The 16,154-nt window shown below is 43.8% G+C and overlaps 1 protein-coding gene across 2 annotated transcripts in view; it reads left to right on the top strand.

Moving 5' to 3' along the window:
- The first annotated feature begins 1,412 nt into the window (after positions 1–1,412).
- The window catches only part of CAMK1D (calcium/calmodulin dependent protein kinase ID), a 262,311-nt gene continuing 247,569 nt past the window's right edge, over positions 1,413–16,154 (top strand). For both annotated transcript variants that reach the window (XM_025202299.1, XM_025202300.1), the window contains exon 1: positions 1,413–1,483. In XM_025202299.1, the coding sequence (XP_025058084.1) occupies positions 1,425–1,483 (59 nt within the window). In that variant the 5' untranslated portion in view covers positions 1,413–1,424. The remainder of the gene's footprint in view (positions 1,484–16,154) is intronic.

Here is a 16,154-nt window from a genome sequence, read left to right as displayed (position 1 = left end):
GTCAAGGTGAAAGAAGAGAAAATATCCATATACTGCACTGTGCAGCCTCTCAAATGTGGTAGCTTTTCTTAAAATAGATAAGATAGCTAAGTTTCCCTCGGTAGCTGCAGTTTTTCCATGCACTTACTACAAGAAATACCATGAAGTGCAAGGAAGGCTGGTGGAGTAGATTAGATATCTTCCAGAGACTTAGTTTCAGCCCACTGCTGCACCACAGACTTCCTGTGTGACCTGTCTCTGTCTGCCTCAGTTTCCCATTAGTAAAATGGAGATTACTGTGCTTCCCTGCATCACAGGGGTGTTCTGAGAAGAAACATGCTAAAGGTTGTGTGATTTAGGCCATATGGAGCAGAGGGAGAAATACAGGGGGGTTATCTCACTGCCAATATTTACTGATCTGCAGGAACTGGCATGTTCAGGGACACCACTGTGCATCACGCAGACTGTGGTATATCAGTCATGCTGCGGTATAAAAGCATGAATGTAAATGCTATGACCTGCACTCCCCCCATCTCCAAGTTCTGCTCTGAAGGAGCTTGTTATTGCTTTTTAATTCTTTGGCCATTATATATCACCCCTATCTCCTGTAAGAGCTAGAGCATCGTAGGCGATGGTTTAGATTTTGCCACGGGTATAAGAGTGGTTAGAGGTTTTATGCAAGGGACGGGCCACCGTAGCACAGCGGGGCTTCCTGACCCCCTGTCTCAGTATTTCTTCCACACCAGGATGGAGGTTCTCTTTGCTAGAAGAATTATAAAAATGTAATCCCTTTGTGCCACCTGAAAAGTTGAAAGGGGTTGAAGCATCCACCAGAATGCAGCGTATATCCCGGATCCTCAAACATACTAAGTGCCCAGGTCCTCTGTTTAGACATCACTGGCATTTTCAAAAGTGCTGCTCAGCTGCCGCTTAACCCTGTAATCACCTACATTTCCATGGAGGGCCACGAGCAAAGTAGCCTAAACTCTGCTGTTACCCCAGGGGGAGGTAGGTCAAGCTCAAGTCCCAGGGGCCCTAGAATAGGCTTTTGAAAGGAAGTGGATGAATGCCTGTTATTAGTGGGGCCTGATGTATAAAGCATATGCTAAGCAGGTCTAAGTCTTAATCACTATCATACCTCTCAGCAGTAGGGCCAGACAACTTAATCAGGTGGAACGGCAACACAGCACAAGCACTAAGGACAGCCAGGGGCACAGGAAAACTTTGTGGGTGGTGGGCCAGTTCAGAGGAGGGAGTTAACTGAAGTCTCCTACATTGCAGAGGCATTAGCTTCTTCTCTTTCATATTGTCTCTGAGTGCATGACTTTGCTTAGAGATACCCAGGGGCAAGGGAATGGAGGGAAACTGCTCTGATCACGTTAGTTGTCTACGTCTCACTTCTTTCCTCTGCTCCTCATTTTTGGTTCGGTAGCAACCTGCTCAGCATGCCAGTAGTGATCTGGAGAAATAATAGGCAATGGCAAAGAAATATCTGCAGAAAGGGGTAAGTAAAAATCTGTTAATAGCAGTGAGAAGAAAGCTGTGCTGGGACGTGATAGTTGTGTAATATTAATTCTTAGCAATTTCCCCTGCAAATGCTAATAAATTCAAGGGTCATAACAGACAGGTAGGGTAGGAAAAGGTTATTTGACAATTGGGGAAATGTAGGTACTTAGGCAATGTGGGTACCTGGCCTTCTCTATACAGGGAGGCCAGAATTTCAGACTTTGTACTTACAGGGTCCCTAGGGTCCCTAATCCTTTTTTTGGAGTTAAGATATTTTGGAAATCAGACTGTTCATTTAAGTATCTAAACATGGATTTAGATATCTAATTATAAGCATGAGTTTGACAAGTTATACTTAAGAATAGGCCTTAACCCTGTAGAGCTCTGGACCTGAGTGTTAGCCACTGTCTATATTAACTGCCCTGACTGTGTTTTACTAAGCTTTTGAATGCTCTTCTGTAGAATACCTCAAACTGAAACTTTAATTAATCACAGAAGGGTCATCACATTACCAACTTGAGTGAATTACTTTTACTAGCAAAATGTGTATTTAAAACTCAAAATGTTCTTGTTACAATGACTAATTATCTACAGAAAATTGAAAGCATGTGAAAAAAAACTTAAAAAGATCATTTATACATCATCCGTCTTTCTAAAAACACTCGTCTGAATGTTTTAGGAAGAATATTATTGCTGCATAGATGTTAGCCATTTGAAATATGTTTTTTCAGCGTTCTCTTTGATGTATCCTTGATGCAATTTGTTTTCATGGAGTCTGTGAACAGATTAAAGATTTATAGAGTTTGTAAACTGGAATGATTTTCAGGAGGAGATTGATTTCCCTGCCACCTCAGGTTCAGTTTAATTTTGTGTTACTTAGGAAATAATGAGAAATATACATCAAAGTAATGGAAAGAGGCAAAGGCATGGAGCACTGGTTGCATTTTAGAAACTGCGGGTCAACAAGGAATCTTGCTCGTTTATTCACGAACCATAATCATATAATAGGGATCAGAAATTTCAGGAGTGAGCCGACTACCAAAAATGCATCTAGCAAAATGCATGGCTATCCATAGCTCTGTGCACTGTCATTATTTCATGACTGATGATTAGGGTTGTTTATTTACTCATGGCTAAAAGATATCACACTGGGCTTTGAAAAAGAAAGAGAAAAAAGAAGCAAGTAGGTAGCAAAAGCTGCAGTTTGATTTGGAATCTGGTCTGGGAAGTTACAAACCAACCTATTCTCAGAAGAGTGAAAAACCAGTCCATCGACCCTTAAGTCCCTAAATGGTCTGGGTCCTACGTACCTAAGGGACCTTCGTTTCCTTCATGCCCTTTGAGATCCCTAAGATCAGCTGAGAGCAACCTCCTACTAGTATCCCTAGCCTTCATGGGACCAATTGCCTCGTGGGCCTGATTCAGCTCCTGAAGTTAGGGGGAGTCTGTCCACTGCGTCCAGCCTCTTGACTAGAGATCTTGACCTGTTCCCTTCCCGTTCCAGTGTCCACAACACACCCAGCCATTATGGCTTGAGAAGCTTTCAGCCCATAGTGATGTCTGAAGTTCCATGATTTCCACAATGCTGTGTGACAGCTGATTGTAAATTATAGGGTCTGAAAAATCCATGTCTTCCCACCATGGCAAGAAGGAAACTTTCCTAGGCAGGTCCCTCCATCCTCCTGCCAAGGATAAGCTTTTATGTAAGAGTAAGAGTTTCTCCCATTTGTTTTAGCTGTAAGAAAACTGCTTCCAAATAGAACCAAATGTTTTCCTGAGCTTTGGTGTCTGTACTGCTCAGGGCTTTTCCAAGCTGCTGCATAGTAAAAATAATTGACTCGTTATACAAGGGTGAATATCTCCCTCTGAGGCTAGTTCCATTATAGTAACTTTGGAGCAGATCCTGTGCCTGGCTTTCTGAGCTACTTGGGGTGCCACGACAAGTAAAGTGGGTCCAACAGCCAAAGCAACCAATTAGCCAAAGAAACTAATAGCAAGATGAGTAAATACAGGCCCTTATCTTAGAGCCCTTACATATAAGAAGACACATGTATGTTCAACCGCAGATCAGATCTTCATGAACGTTTTTCAAGGTAAGGGGATGAGTCGCATACATAAGGATGGCAGGAGCAGGGCCAGGTCATTCATAAGAACCATTGCAATCTTTTTGAATGAATTTGCTTTTTTATTAAAGAACATCAAAGCCAGCAAGGAAAAGCACTTTCCTCATATCCAGACAATATAAACTTTGCGTCACAAAGTGTGGGACAGTAAGGACTGATCCACAACTTCCCATTGTAATCAGTGTACCCAGAGAAACAGTGTCATAAAGAATAGAGGGAGTTAAAAAATAATTCAGGTTTTAGAAGGACTTCTGGTAGTAAGTAAAAAACAAAACAAAACATAATCCACTGCTACTCACACCAATGTTTTCTTATCATCAAGAAAGACTGCATCAGTGAAGAGACATCCAAGAGTTGTCAGATCATATTTTGTACTGGACAGCCAAACTTGCCGCTCACCTCTCGTATAATAACAGTCAGTGTATTTGAAGAATCTATCATATGATGCCTCTTGCATTTTTCCTGGCTTTTTGCAGAAAAATGACCTTATACGTACAAGTAATTTCCGGTATTAATCGGGTATTAAAAAAAAAAAAAAATCTCCTTTGAAAAACACAGCATTCTTTAGAATCCGTGCAGCAGCTGAAGATTGATTTGATTCTTTTGCAACTACATCAACTTTCATTGCATCCTCCTGATAGAATGAGTCCTGGCATAGCTTGATGGATTGCATTCATTTCCATCCAAAGCCTAAAAAGTTTAAAGGCAGTCCTTTAAGTTGTTCTTTTTGAGGTACTCCCTTCTGAGCAGTTTTGCTTTTGCACAGTTTTATTTGTATGGTTATATTGTACATAATCAGAGTTATGTAGCACTGCAGGAGTATCTTCAGATTGGATTAAGTAACACATGTTGAGCTAATGTCAGATTTCTCTATGGAGATAATCATTCCTGTAGCTGGAATTTACAATCTGCTGATTGTGGATCCTGCACCCAGGACCACATTGGAGTCTCAAACTGGTTCCAGTGTGGTCCCAGAGCTGAGACCAAAATCAGCTGTTTGTCAGTTCCTTCCCCATCCCCTATCCCTTATCTCCTCCCTTGCCCCCCTACAGTGGAGCCAGTTCAAGACTCTGGTGTGGTGTGGGGACCGATTATTGGTTCAGCCCCAGCACCACACCAGGGCTAGTTCAGGACTCTGGTGTTCAAGGCTCTCAAGGAGCAATGGTCTCAAGTTGCAGCAAGGGTAGTTTAGGTTAGATATTAGGAAGCATTTTCTCACTAGGAGGGTAGTAAAACACTGGAACAGGTTACCCAGAAAGGTTGCTGAATTTCCTTACTTGGAGGGTTTTAAGACCTGGCTAGACAAATCCTTGGGTAAGATGATATAGTTGGGGACTGTCCTGTTTTGAGCAGGCAGTTGGACTAGATGAGCTCCTGAGGTCCCTTCCAACCCTAATTTTCTATGATTCTGTGTGGTGGCAGGGCTGGGACTTGCAATCAGCTGCCTGTTGGTCCAGCTCCACCAGAGCCAATTCAGGACTCCAGTATGGTATGCAAGCTGGGACCAGCAATCTTCAACTGTAGTAAGCATTACATTGCAACTACTCAGAACATGTTCTAACTTTTAATACAGCTCAGTAATGCTCATTATCAACTCAGATAAAACGTGTGCCAAGTGTCTCGTGCAACAAGGCCCTAAGGCTCTTGTGGAGAGAAGCCAGCTTATCCCAGTGCTTGTTTTGGTTGATGTTTTTGCTGACAGCCCTGTTTCCTGGAGTCTTATTGCCCAAGAATCTTTCTTTAAAAAAAAAAAAAAAAAAGTTCTACCCATCATTGTGGTAAAGGAAAGCTTGAGAACAGGAACCTTAAAGATTGGAAAAACCAGGAGATGAAAAAAAAAATCTATAATTTAGTATGAATAATAGTGCATGATGTTAGGAGGCCTGGCTCTTGGCTCATGGTGAGTGCTTAGGGTTGACAATGCTGTCTCTGTTACAGCCACTTCTGGCCTCAGAAACCTGGCACACCCTCATAGTAGTCATATTTCCCAGCTTCAAGCTCCAGTCCTTCATCTGTTGCTCCACCCTGTACATGCTATTCCCCCAGGCAAGGGTGTTTAGTATCAGAACATTTTACTGAAAAATCACCAACACCAGTGCACAGACCTTCCACTGTTGGTGCAAACAAAGACTGGATACTCACTTGAATCTGATATAGAATTATCCTGGGATAAATCCAGGGTAAAACTACACTCATGCAAGTGCTGTGTATCCACAGCTATGTCTGGGAAGCTGTTTGGCACTTGCTTCTGCTACCTGTACTAGCACCTGCTGTGGGCAGTGACTCCAGGATAACTGGTTGTCTGCTCCAGATCCCAGTGTAATTACAGTGGCATGCAAAACTAATGTATGTTATACTGGTGTAAATATGCTGTAAGCCTAGAGGCTTACCTGAGCTTGCACATGACGACTTTGGAGTGTTGCAGGAACTACATAGGATACTAATTCCTTTCCTGCTGTTAACAAGCTAGTCTTCTGTATCCTATTACATGGCTATTAAACCATTCCAGTGTCATTTTAACTGGCCAGAATACATGCAAGGCTCCTCACTGAAACATGAGATATTGCACTGACTTCAGTGGGTTGTTGGGGACAGAATTTGCTCGTAGATTGAAGAGCCAATAAGTTGTAACAACTATGGTCAAATAAAGTTATGAGCTTGAGACAAACTCATACAAAAAGTGTAAGAACACAAATACATTATGAGATGAATGTGGCCAGATGTCCAAAAGCCTAACTGTAGTCTGCTTTTGGAAGTCTGAGCTGTTCATATAGGTGTTCAATCCTGGGTTCTCCTTAATGGAAGTGCTCACTTTTTATTTCCCTGCATCTTCTTATCCATCTGCCGCTTTACATTCATATTTATTATCTCTTTCCTATTACAAAACACTTACAAAGAGAAGTGCAACAAGGGCTAATACGAAAAGGCGCTAGTATAGTAGTGATGCTTACTTTTGGCACTTTTGAAACTTTATTTTAGCTACAGATCCCAACGGATCCCAAAGTATTAAACAGTTGCATCTCAGTACGCTCATCTAAGGTTGGAAGGCAGATGTATAAAGTTCGCATTATCCACTAAAGTGCAGCCCCATCTGGCACAGAAGGCAGGAGCTATTTTAAGTCGGACAGCAAAACTGCGTTAGCTCAACATTATTAAAAATAATGCAACACAAAGCACTACATCTGGAGGCATCCTTAGAAAAGCGTTAGATACATTTGTTACTTAATAACACATTTGAATTTGGAAGATGTTAATGTCTGGATTATCTGGGGCCTGGTTTATCAAAACCAAGTTGATTTGTATGTGCCAAAGATAAGAGGCCAGGAATTTATGTTTGGACAAAAGGGCTTTGAGATTGCCGGGTGCAAATGTTTTAAATGAGGACAAAGGATTGAGTCGGAGGGATCAAGGTTTCCAGTCTCAGCTGATCTTCTGTTTCTTTGTGCCTCCCTGTGTAACTCACTCGATCCACTTGCTCTTCAGTGAACTCAGCTGAAGAAAAAAAGCTGGACCACATCAGAAACCATGTGTATCCTCTGGGATTGGTTTTCATCAGCTAAATTCATTTAAAGTTGGTATGTAAGGCAGGTATGTTGTTCCAGCTGCACACGTCTAAAGAGAAGTAACAGCCATAGCTCTGACCTATACACCAGTTCATAAAAATAGTGCAGGGGGACAGAGGGGCTAATTACTAAAGATTATTTGAAAAGTGTTCAATCTATTAGGCATAAATAATACATTCAAGGGACAACAGATTCTCACCTTGCTAGGATCATACCAGGGGTACAAAATGAGGTTTCAGGCCTAACCAGAGCTTTCAAAACCATTTCTTCAGCAGACCATGGCCCAGAGAGGTGTGCATCAGAGTCCTTTGCTAGGATTAGGGACAGTATACTCTTCATCTTCATTACAGTCTGTTTTCTCACCAGGCCTTTAGAGGAAAACGATGACAAGTAAAGGTTATACCTCACCACTGCTGTGAGCATGGGTGCCATGGAGAAGCAGGGAAGAAGAGAAGGAATCTCATGAGGTTCAATAAAGACAATTACAAAGTCCTGCACTTAGCATGGAAACATCCCATACACCGGTACAGACGAGGGGCTGACTGGCTAAACAGCAGCTCTGTGGTAAAGGACCTGGGGGTTACAGTGGGCAGTAAGCTGAATGTGAGCTGACAATGTGCCCTTATTGCAAAGAAGGCTAACAGCACACTGGGCTGCATTAGTAGGAGTGTTTTCAGCAGGTCAAGGGAAGTGATTATCCTCTATTCGGCACTGGTGAGGCCACATCTGGAGAGAGTCCAACAGAGTCCCTAGGCGTTGGGCAGGGAGAGGTAGCTTTCAGCCATCTTCCTCTTTTTTTCAATTTTAGGGCTAATAAGTTGAGGTTGGGGGCTGCTCTGAGTCAGCAGTTTTCCCCTGAAGTTATCCCCACCAGCCAAATACACCCCACCAGTTTCCCTTAAAGAGGGCCCTACTGGGGGTTGTGGATAGCTTAAAGCTGGCTAAGCTGTTCAGGATATTCCCTTACGCTAAGAGAATTTCTGTCTGGAAGCAGCTGCAACAGGGACTGATGATCTGGCTGTTGGGATCTCTGGAATGTTAGAGTAGAAGTCTGCCAGGGTTTCATTTGTCCCAGGCAGATAACTCAGATCCCTGGGGCATGTCCAGATGAGTGCACATAATTGTGCCGCTGCTAGTTGTCCCTCTGGAATGCCTCTGCATGCACGTTCTGGCACGTTGCCCCACGTGAAGTAGGGGAGGTTGGGTCCAGCACCTGGGCTAGCCCCAACAGCCTTACCTGGGGTCTTGGGGGCCTCCCAGGGCTCCAGCAGTGGTTATCTGGACACGTGGAGCCTGGCCAGGCTCTGGTTTGGGCAGTGCATGCTGCTGCCACATGCACCACTCTGGTTGGTTTTTTTTGGCACATTTTTTTCTGATCCTGGGATTTCCCAGTGTCTAAATTTGGCTCTGTGCTGCAAATATGCAGCAGAGAGAAGCAAATTATGTGTGCCTTATGCTTTTTGCAGCGCTGCAAAAGTGTTTGAGGTGCTGCAAAATGCACATGTGCACTTGTGTGGATGCGGCCATGCAGTTTAATCTATCAGTCTTTCAGGTGTTTAGCATGGTAGTTAAAGAGCTCATCAGCACTCCGCTAAGTGCATTTGGTCCTGAGTTGCAGTGTCTGCTGGTTGACTGCCACTCTCGGGATGGTGTATGTATAGGCTCTGCAAACCATTAGGTCTTTTGTGGGTAATGTGGGCTAATGCACGTATGGCAGTTGTGAAGTGCAAAAGTTATTATTATGGAGGAGGCTACTGCTTGTGTGTTCCTGGTACTATACGAGACACAAAGTAGACATAGTGCCTGTCTCTAGCATTTTGTGGTGTAGTGTTTTTGAATAAGTGGAAGAACTCTCCTATGCATAATGTACGCTTAATATTAATATAATGAAATCTTTGTTGTATGGCTCTTATTGGATGTAATTAAGTTATGGGATCTCTTTTTTTTAGATGTAATTACACCATTAAACATACCTTCATTTCAGCCCCAGAAATACTGCAATTACACCATTTAATGGCATTACATAATTCCATTTAACTATTGAGGGAACAGACAATTAATGTGGTTCTGGCGTACACCATGTTCTTTCTGTTTTTAACTTCAAAACTTTGACTGGATTAGATGTCCTAGTGGAATCTCAGGAGTGCAGGAGTGCATGAATCTCAGCTTCAGTGCCCAAGCCTTGGGAGCTCTTAAGTGAGCAAGTAACTTTATGCTACCGAGTACTCCCCATGGATGTGATGAGGCCCCTATTCCTAGGTGCTTACAGGATTAGGGCTTTAACTAAGAGTTCAAGTTCAGCTGTTTAAAGGAATTATCAGTTGTTTGTAGTCTTCAGCTATTCTTGTGGCTGCAAAGTTTAGTAGTAGTTTAATATATCTCCTTAGATTAATCTATCCTAAGGATAGTTTGATCCTATCCTTAGAAGATAGGATCCTAAGAAGAAGAAGCTCTAAGGCCAGCTTATTTTGGTGCTGGAAATAAAGTGGTCCATATTAGGACCAGATCAGGAGCTTGATTAGCATAGTAAAGCAGTCAATGGGAGACCCTGGGTAGCCTGCATAGGGACAGGAATTGAGGACTGGTTGGTGTGTTGGGGAGGGGTGGGCAGGGAGCATCTGGGCTCTACCCATGATCCCTGCATTTTTGTTGTTGGCGCACGCTGTGCCTCTGGGTCTCAAGGTGGGTGACACACTCATCTGGAGACGGACAGACATTTAGAAGATCGAAGTATGTGCATTCTCATAGCCTTTGGGAGTGACTCCACCAAATGTCTCCATGTCTAGAAGACATTTCTTGGCTGACATCAGCCTTGTTTCCAGAGGATGAGCGCCCAGTTCACCAGAGCTGATACTGCTATTGCCTTTTCCAACGTAGGAGCAAAGGACTGTCAGGGGGAAACAGATGCTGACTGGAGACACCAAGGGAGCTGCTAAGACTTTTGTCAGTCCAGGTTATATGACCCATGTGCTATTTCCAGTTTTCCCAGTGTCTCTGCATAGATGCTGTAATGTGTCCAGGCAGGTAGAAATTTCCACATCTTGATAGGGGGGCTGAGCACTTTTTTTTTTTTTCCCCCAAACATAAAGGTTTAAACAAAGCCTTGTGGCTAAAAAGATTTTAGTCTCCAAGTTTCTCTGTCCATCTGTTTTCACCAGACCTAAATCCATATGTTCCAATTTTTAAAGATAGTTTAATATTTCATTAAATTTTTTGGTGAAAAGATAGCAAAAATGTGCCTGCTTTAAAAGTATTTTTTTAAATTAAAAATAATCAGAAAAAGAATCTGATATGAAAGGGGATACAAGCTCTGGAGTTATACAAGCAGCTCCCTTCCTTTGTGTTCCTAAATAAAGCCAGTATCCAGGAGACATGTTCCTGTTTCTTCTTTTTGCAAAAAGACCCGGAAACTCTATAATTAAAATCTGATACAAAGTGGACATCCTTGGGACATGCTGCTGCCAAAATTGAAGTTAGGCAGGAAAGCTGGACTTGGAGCTTGAAAATAATTGAACCTGATGGTTTTTTCCTCTCCCTATTGAATTGATGGAGTTTTTTTAAAGTAGCTATAGTACAGGTCAAAGTTGTGCTAACGGTTTGGGAGAATGGAGTCCTCTTCCTCCACCCTCAGCACAGCAACGAAAGTAGAGAGAGAGGCAGCCACCCATTAACTTGATCTTCATGAGCTGCCTTGAGGGGTGACAGGTGGGTTTTATGTTCATGGGTCTTGTACTTTCAGATTGACAGCAGGGGTGCATATATTGGGGGGGGAAACTAGTGCACTTAAAGGGCCCTGCCAGCTCCGGTGAAGGCAGCAGAGCTGCAGAGGTGTGTGAGAGATGCATAACAGCTGTGCATGGGTAGCAGAGGAGCTTGTAGAAGGGCACTGTTTAAAAAAACCCCAAAAAACCTAACAAAAAAAACCTGCTTTACCTCCCAGCATTTTTGGCTTCTTCCTGCATGGTTACTAGAAGGAGCAAGCGGGGATTTTCCTCTTTTAACCTCTATGCAGAACTGTCTTGCAGAGAAACAACTTAGCTGTTGCGCAGGCAGGACTGGGAGTAGGCGAGGGGAGACTTCTGCTTTCGGTAGAAATGTGAGTGTGCAGTGTCAGCACTGGGCTAAGTACGGCTCATGCCCGGCACATTGATTAGCTGGGTCAGCTGAATGAAGAGAGCTGGCCAGGGCCTGAGTCCTAGTCTGTAGGGGCAAGACTAAGTGAGTAACTGAGCCCAATGGGCCCTAGCTCCTCCCAGCACCTGCGTCTTACTGCACAACTTACTGGTCTCCAGTGCTTGTGCAACTCCTTTGAATTCCTGATTCCTGGTTAACCATCTGGCTTGATGTTTGAACTTTGGTTTGACTTTGGCCTGCTTCCTGATCTCTTTTTAGTCTTCTGGTTTTGTTTTGGACTCTGGGCTTTGGTCCCTGCTGCCCGAGTTTAGAACTTGGCTTGCCCCCCGGTCACTTCAAACCCACGACTTATCCCTGAAACCCCACTGATCCTCACTCGTGGCTCCACCAACTTGGCCTCATTCCCTTGTGAGCTGTGGTGTACATAAGGGAGTGCAATACCTGTGCCCAGGTGATGCCAAGTCTAGTGCAGGAATGTGTGTCATTTCCATCATATCCGTTCCTTGGTTGTACAAGAAAGCTGCTCTAATTATTTCTATTTTTGCAACAGGGAAGGGAAGGGAAGGGGAGGGGCAAAGGTGTACCTATTGTGTGGTGAGTTGGCAGCCAGCATGCTGGACGGTGACTGTCCTTTTCTTTGAATGTAGCACATGTGTTTGGGGTACTCATGGCTGTGTTCACAAGTAAGGGGTGTTTCTTTGTGCACCTCCAACGACTGCTGAGCTGTCATGCATTTTGGTTTTGTCAGGAACTTGGCTCACAGGGAAGGAAGATAGCTGTGTGATTAAGGGACTGGTTATGGAGTCAAGATACTTGGCTTTGCCAAGGTTTTCCTATTTGATGGTTGGCAGAACACTTATTTTCTATGTCCCTCTTCCTCCTCAGGAGTAGCATGAGGATGTACTCATTACTGCATGTATGGTCTGGCCACAAACCTAGATAGATATGTACTAGACCATGGAAGAGTGAATGATATAGTTTTATATGACATGAGCTCTGTGGCAGAACATATTAAAAGATAATGTAAAAAGAATGAAAATCACATTGGTTTGTTCAAACTAGTCCACCAGTGAACTCTGGAAAAAAAGCATGGCCAAGTAATGAGAGCAAAGGGCTGACAATGAGAAGCCCTGGCTTCTGTCCTCTGCTTTCTGCAGACTTGTGGCATCCCAGAGCCATGGCAGTTGATACGGATACTGCTCTGCGTTGCCAAATTTCCAGACCTGTGGGGAGCCCTGTGGGCCAGATGACATGGTTCTGTGAGCTAGAGCAGTTCACCAGCTGTATCTTAATCACCCCTGGTTTAGACTGTTAGGCCAGAAGTACCACCTGTTTGGCACCTAAGTGGGATCCCGTTCCACTCTGTTTGCATCTCTGAAAACTTGTTAATGAAAATAATGGGATGGATCCTTCTCCTCCATGCATTTTTGTGACTTTTGGTATAAAGTGGGAATGTCAAACTCATCCAGCCCTGCGGAAGAGATGCGGGGTGCAGGGCCAGTCTGCTGGATTGGGCCCAGAGACTAGCCCCATGTGCTGGGCCAGGTCACAGGGCTAGTCCATTGAGGGTTCTGCATGCAGGGTGTGCCCTGGACTGGCCCCATGTGCTGCTTGCATGAGCCCAGCTCAAAACAAGGTGCAGGAGGCTGGTCTGGGGTCATGGCTGCATGTAGTGCCCATGCCAGAATCGCCCTATGTGCTGAATCTTGTACACGGGGACGATTTGTGGGCCTGATCTGGACCAGCTCTGGATCCAGTGTGCCAGGCTGTTCTTGCATGGGCTCTACATGCAGCATACACCCAGATTGGCTGACTTCAGTGCGTATGCCATATACAGGGCACGGGGGACATAGTCAGCATGTGCTATATGCAGCACACCAGTCTGAGACCCACAGGCATTACTGTGGGCTGGATTGAAGGGCTCGCTCCATGGGCTGGCTCTGGCCTGCGGGCTGTCTTTGATACCCCTGATCTCAGCCTTTATAGAAAAGTAGGTGCATTAATGGATTTTTCAGGGATTTGAACAGGGTGGAATAGGATTGCACTATGGTGCCGAAGTCCAGTTAGGCGAGTAACAGATGCAAGTAGGTTCTATTAATCTCTCTGTGCCTGGGAATATTAATGTTGGGGGGATTGTGAGGATTGTTTCAAGTTCTGTGAGATCCTTGGATGGATGGTTGTATCTTGAAGTGAAGGCCAATGTTGCAGTCTATGTTAGTGCAGCCAACATACAGGTGTTACAGAGCAAGGACAAGACCAGGCAAGACTCAGCGCTGCGTGCTTGTAACTTCTTTAGCATCCTCAACACTGGTTCTTACTGTGGTGCCAGCAGGAAAGCTATAGCAGTGTTGAATATTTACAGGTGGTCTTTGATTTGGTAATGCCATGTCAAGCCTTTATTACCTAGGCTTTATTACTGCTCCTTGCTATATGCAGGAATGAAGGCCTGAGCCCTGAGTGCCAAGTGGTGCAAAAGCATCAGGCCATCTGCTTAGCATCACTGGTCTCTGTGAGCACGTCAGCCTTGTGTTGTCATATTGAATACAGAGTCCAGGTCAAGGTCTGTGCCTCGATATTCAAAGTTTTATATAGGGTTGGCGCCTGCCACATGAAACTCTGACATCCTACAACACTTGTGCTCCACTACAATAGTGAAACCGCCAGCAAAGTGTGGGAAGCGCAGGAGCCAAAACTTTCACTGGAGCCAGATCTGAAATGTGGAACTTCCTCCTGTAATTGATAAGAAGGCCCCATGTGGAAGCTTTACCATTTTACACGTTAAATGTGAAACTTGGTCCTTTTACTAAGGTTTCTCTAGGTAATGAGTATAGCCCTCCTATTCATATGCTTATAGATGCAGACAAAGGCAAAGTCACGTCTGGGTTTGGATTTTAGACACCCCTGGGTCCAGAACCAGGGTTCTGTTTTGGTTCATTTCTAAAAACGAAGTTAGATTTTCACTGATATAAATTCTCCCATTCAGGGCTGAGGGGTGGTTAGTTGTATTGTTTTGAAGTTAGCATCTGACAAAGTATATTGTTGCCTGTGAAAGCTCATGCCTCTCAGAACCACTTAGTTTCTAAGGTCACATATACACATGCCCAATGCCTGCTCCAGCGCATGCTAATTAGCATGCTAATCGAGCCTGCTGGAGCATGCTAATTAGCACGCTTCAGCAGCCTTGGTATGACGTGTATTCAGTGTCCCTGCACTTCAACATGACAGCAGGGGCGCTTTAACTAAAACTTGTCGAATGAGCTTTAGTTAAAGCACCCCCACTGCCATGTTGAAGCACAGGACTCTGAATACATGAAATGCTGTGGGCTCTTTAATTAGAGAGGCTTCCAAGAGTCTCTCTAATTAAAGCACTCCCTTCCCACCCCCGAGCACATGTAAAGACACCCTAAGGTACTATCCAGCCCTACCTTCTGCCTCATTCAGTGTTGTGTGTGATTAGGCTGTGGCAACTTGGAATAAAATTATATAAAAACCCAGAGATTTTAAGGTAATGGTATGCAGACTCCATGTACAAAAACCTCAAGGAAGGTGGGTGGTAACTTTGTATGAATTTAGCAGCTCTCCTTGTTAGAACCATCACGTATATAAAAAGCAAGAGGAAAAAAGACCATGATTAGGCTGCATCGGAAGAGACTTTGGCACCACTTACAACTTAGCTCTGATACTAGCTGTTCTCCCTGTGACGCTGGCAGAATGCAGCTCTGCCTCTGAATTGCATCTCCAGATTTGTATGCAGATGTCTGCCAAGGGCAGGGAAAGTCGCTCATCTACTTAACCTAGGTTAGTACATATCCTGATTAGCAAGTCAGCCACGGATCTAATAGGAGTTGATTTCCCCTCCTTCCCCCAGTAGATGCCAGGCTCTTTAAGAGAGGTCTCTGCTCTCATGCGCCCTTGCAGTATCTCCTTTCTACCTCTTCTTCTCTCTGTTTATCTACATGTAATTTCCTGCAAGATATTTTTTTCCCACACATGTATTTTTAGGCCTACATTTGTTTACCAAAATCTGTCTGAAGTTCTGCTAAATAGCAGCTCAATATCCATTCATTGATTTCCCAAGATCTCATTAGTTTTAAATGCCTCTTTGAAGCTGCCGGTGAAGGAGGTCTTTGTCTTTCATTTTAAAAGCATTTTTTAAAGTTAGTCATTGTATCTGAATTGATTTTATCTAGATTTAAAAGGGGTCCATTTACATTATCCTTCTACTTTATGTTTACTTTTTGGCCTGAGCATCCGAGTGCTCTATAGTACTTACAACGGAAACGAAGTTAGAGATAGGAATTAATGAGTCTACTGATCATCAGCCAAAAAAAACATGCCAGGGAAGATCTATGTAACAAGCTAACCCCAAAGGTTTCCCCAAGAGAAGCCCTTTTCTATATCGGGGAAAAGAAAAATGGAGTAACTGAAGTGATGTAGTGGGTAAAGGCATTTGCTGAGGTTTTAGGAAACCTGGATTAGGGAATTTATTTTTGGGTGTGCCCCTGGCTGTTTGCTGGGTGTCACTGTTTCTTTGTGCCCTGGTTTCCCCATCTGTAAAATGGAAATCCTATCACTTACCTTCCTTTAAATGTGCTGTAAGACCTGTAGGGAAGAGCTGTATAAAGGCTTTTTATTGTAATCAGGAACAAGATTCTTGCCTGCAGATCAGTGACTTGAGCTAAGCTGTGTAGTTTTCTGTCTGATATCAGAGGGCATTTTACCCATAAATTTTATTGGCTGTCTAATGAAGTGCTGTGTTGTGTACTAATCTTCTTATTTCGGGATCCATTTTTGCATAATTTGATGCAAACTTGTAGGGACAACCAAAATATGGGTCCCCTGCATTCCT

Source organism: Alligator sinensis, unplaced genomic scaffold (assembly GCF_000455745.1).
Source record: "Alligator sinensis unplaced genomic scaffold, ASM45574v1 scaffold1216_1, whole genome shotgun sequence".
Taxonomy (NCBI): Eukaryota; Metazoa; Chordata; order Crocodylia; family Alligatoridae; genus Alligator; species Alligator sinensis.
Note: the sequence above shows the minus strand (reverse complement) of the source record. Positions and strands in the feature narration are given on the sequence as shown.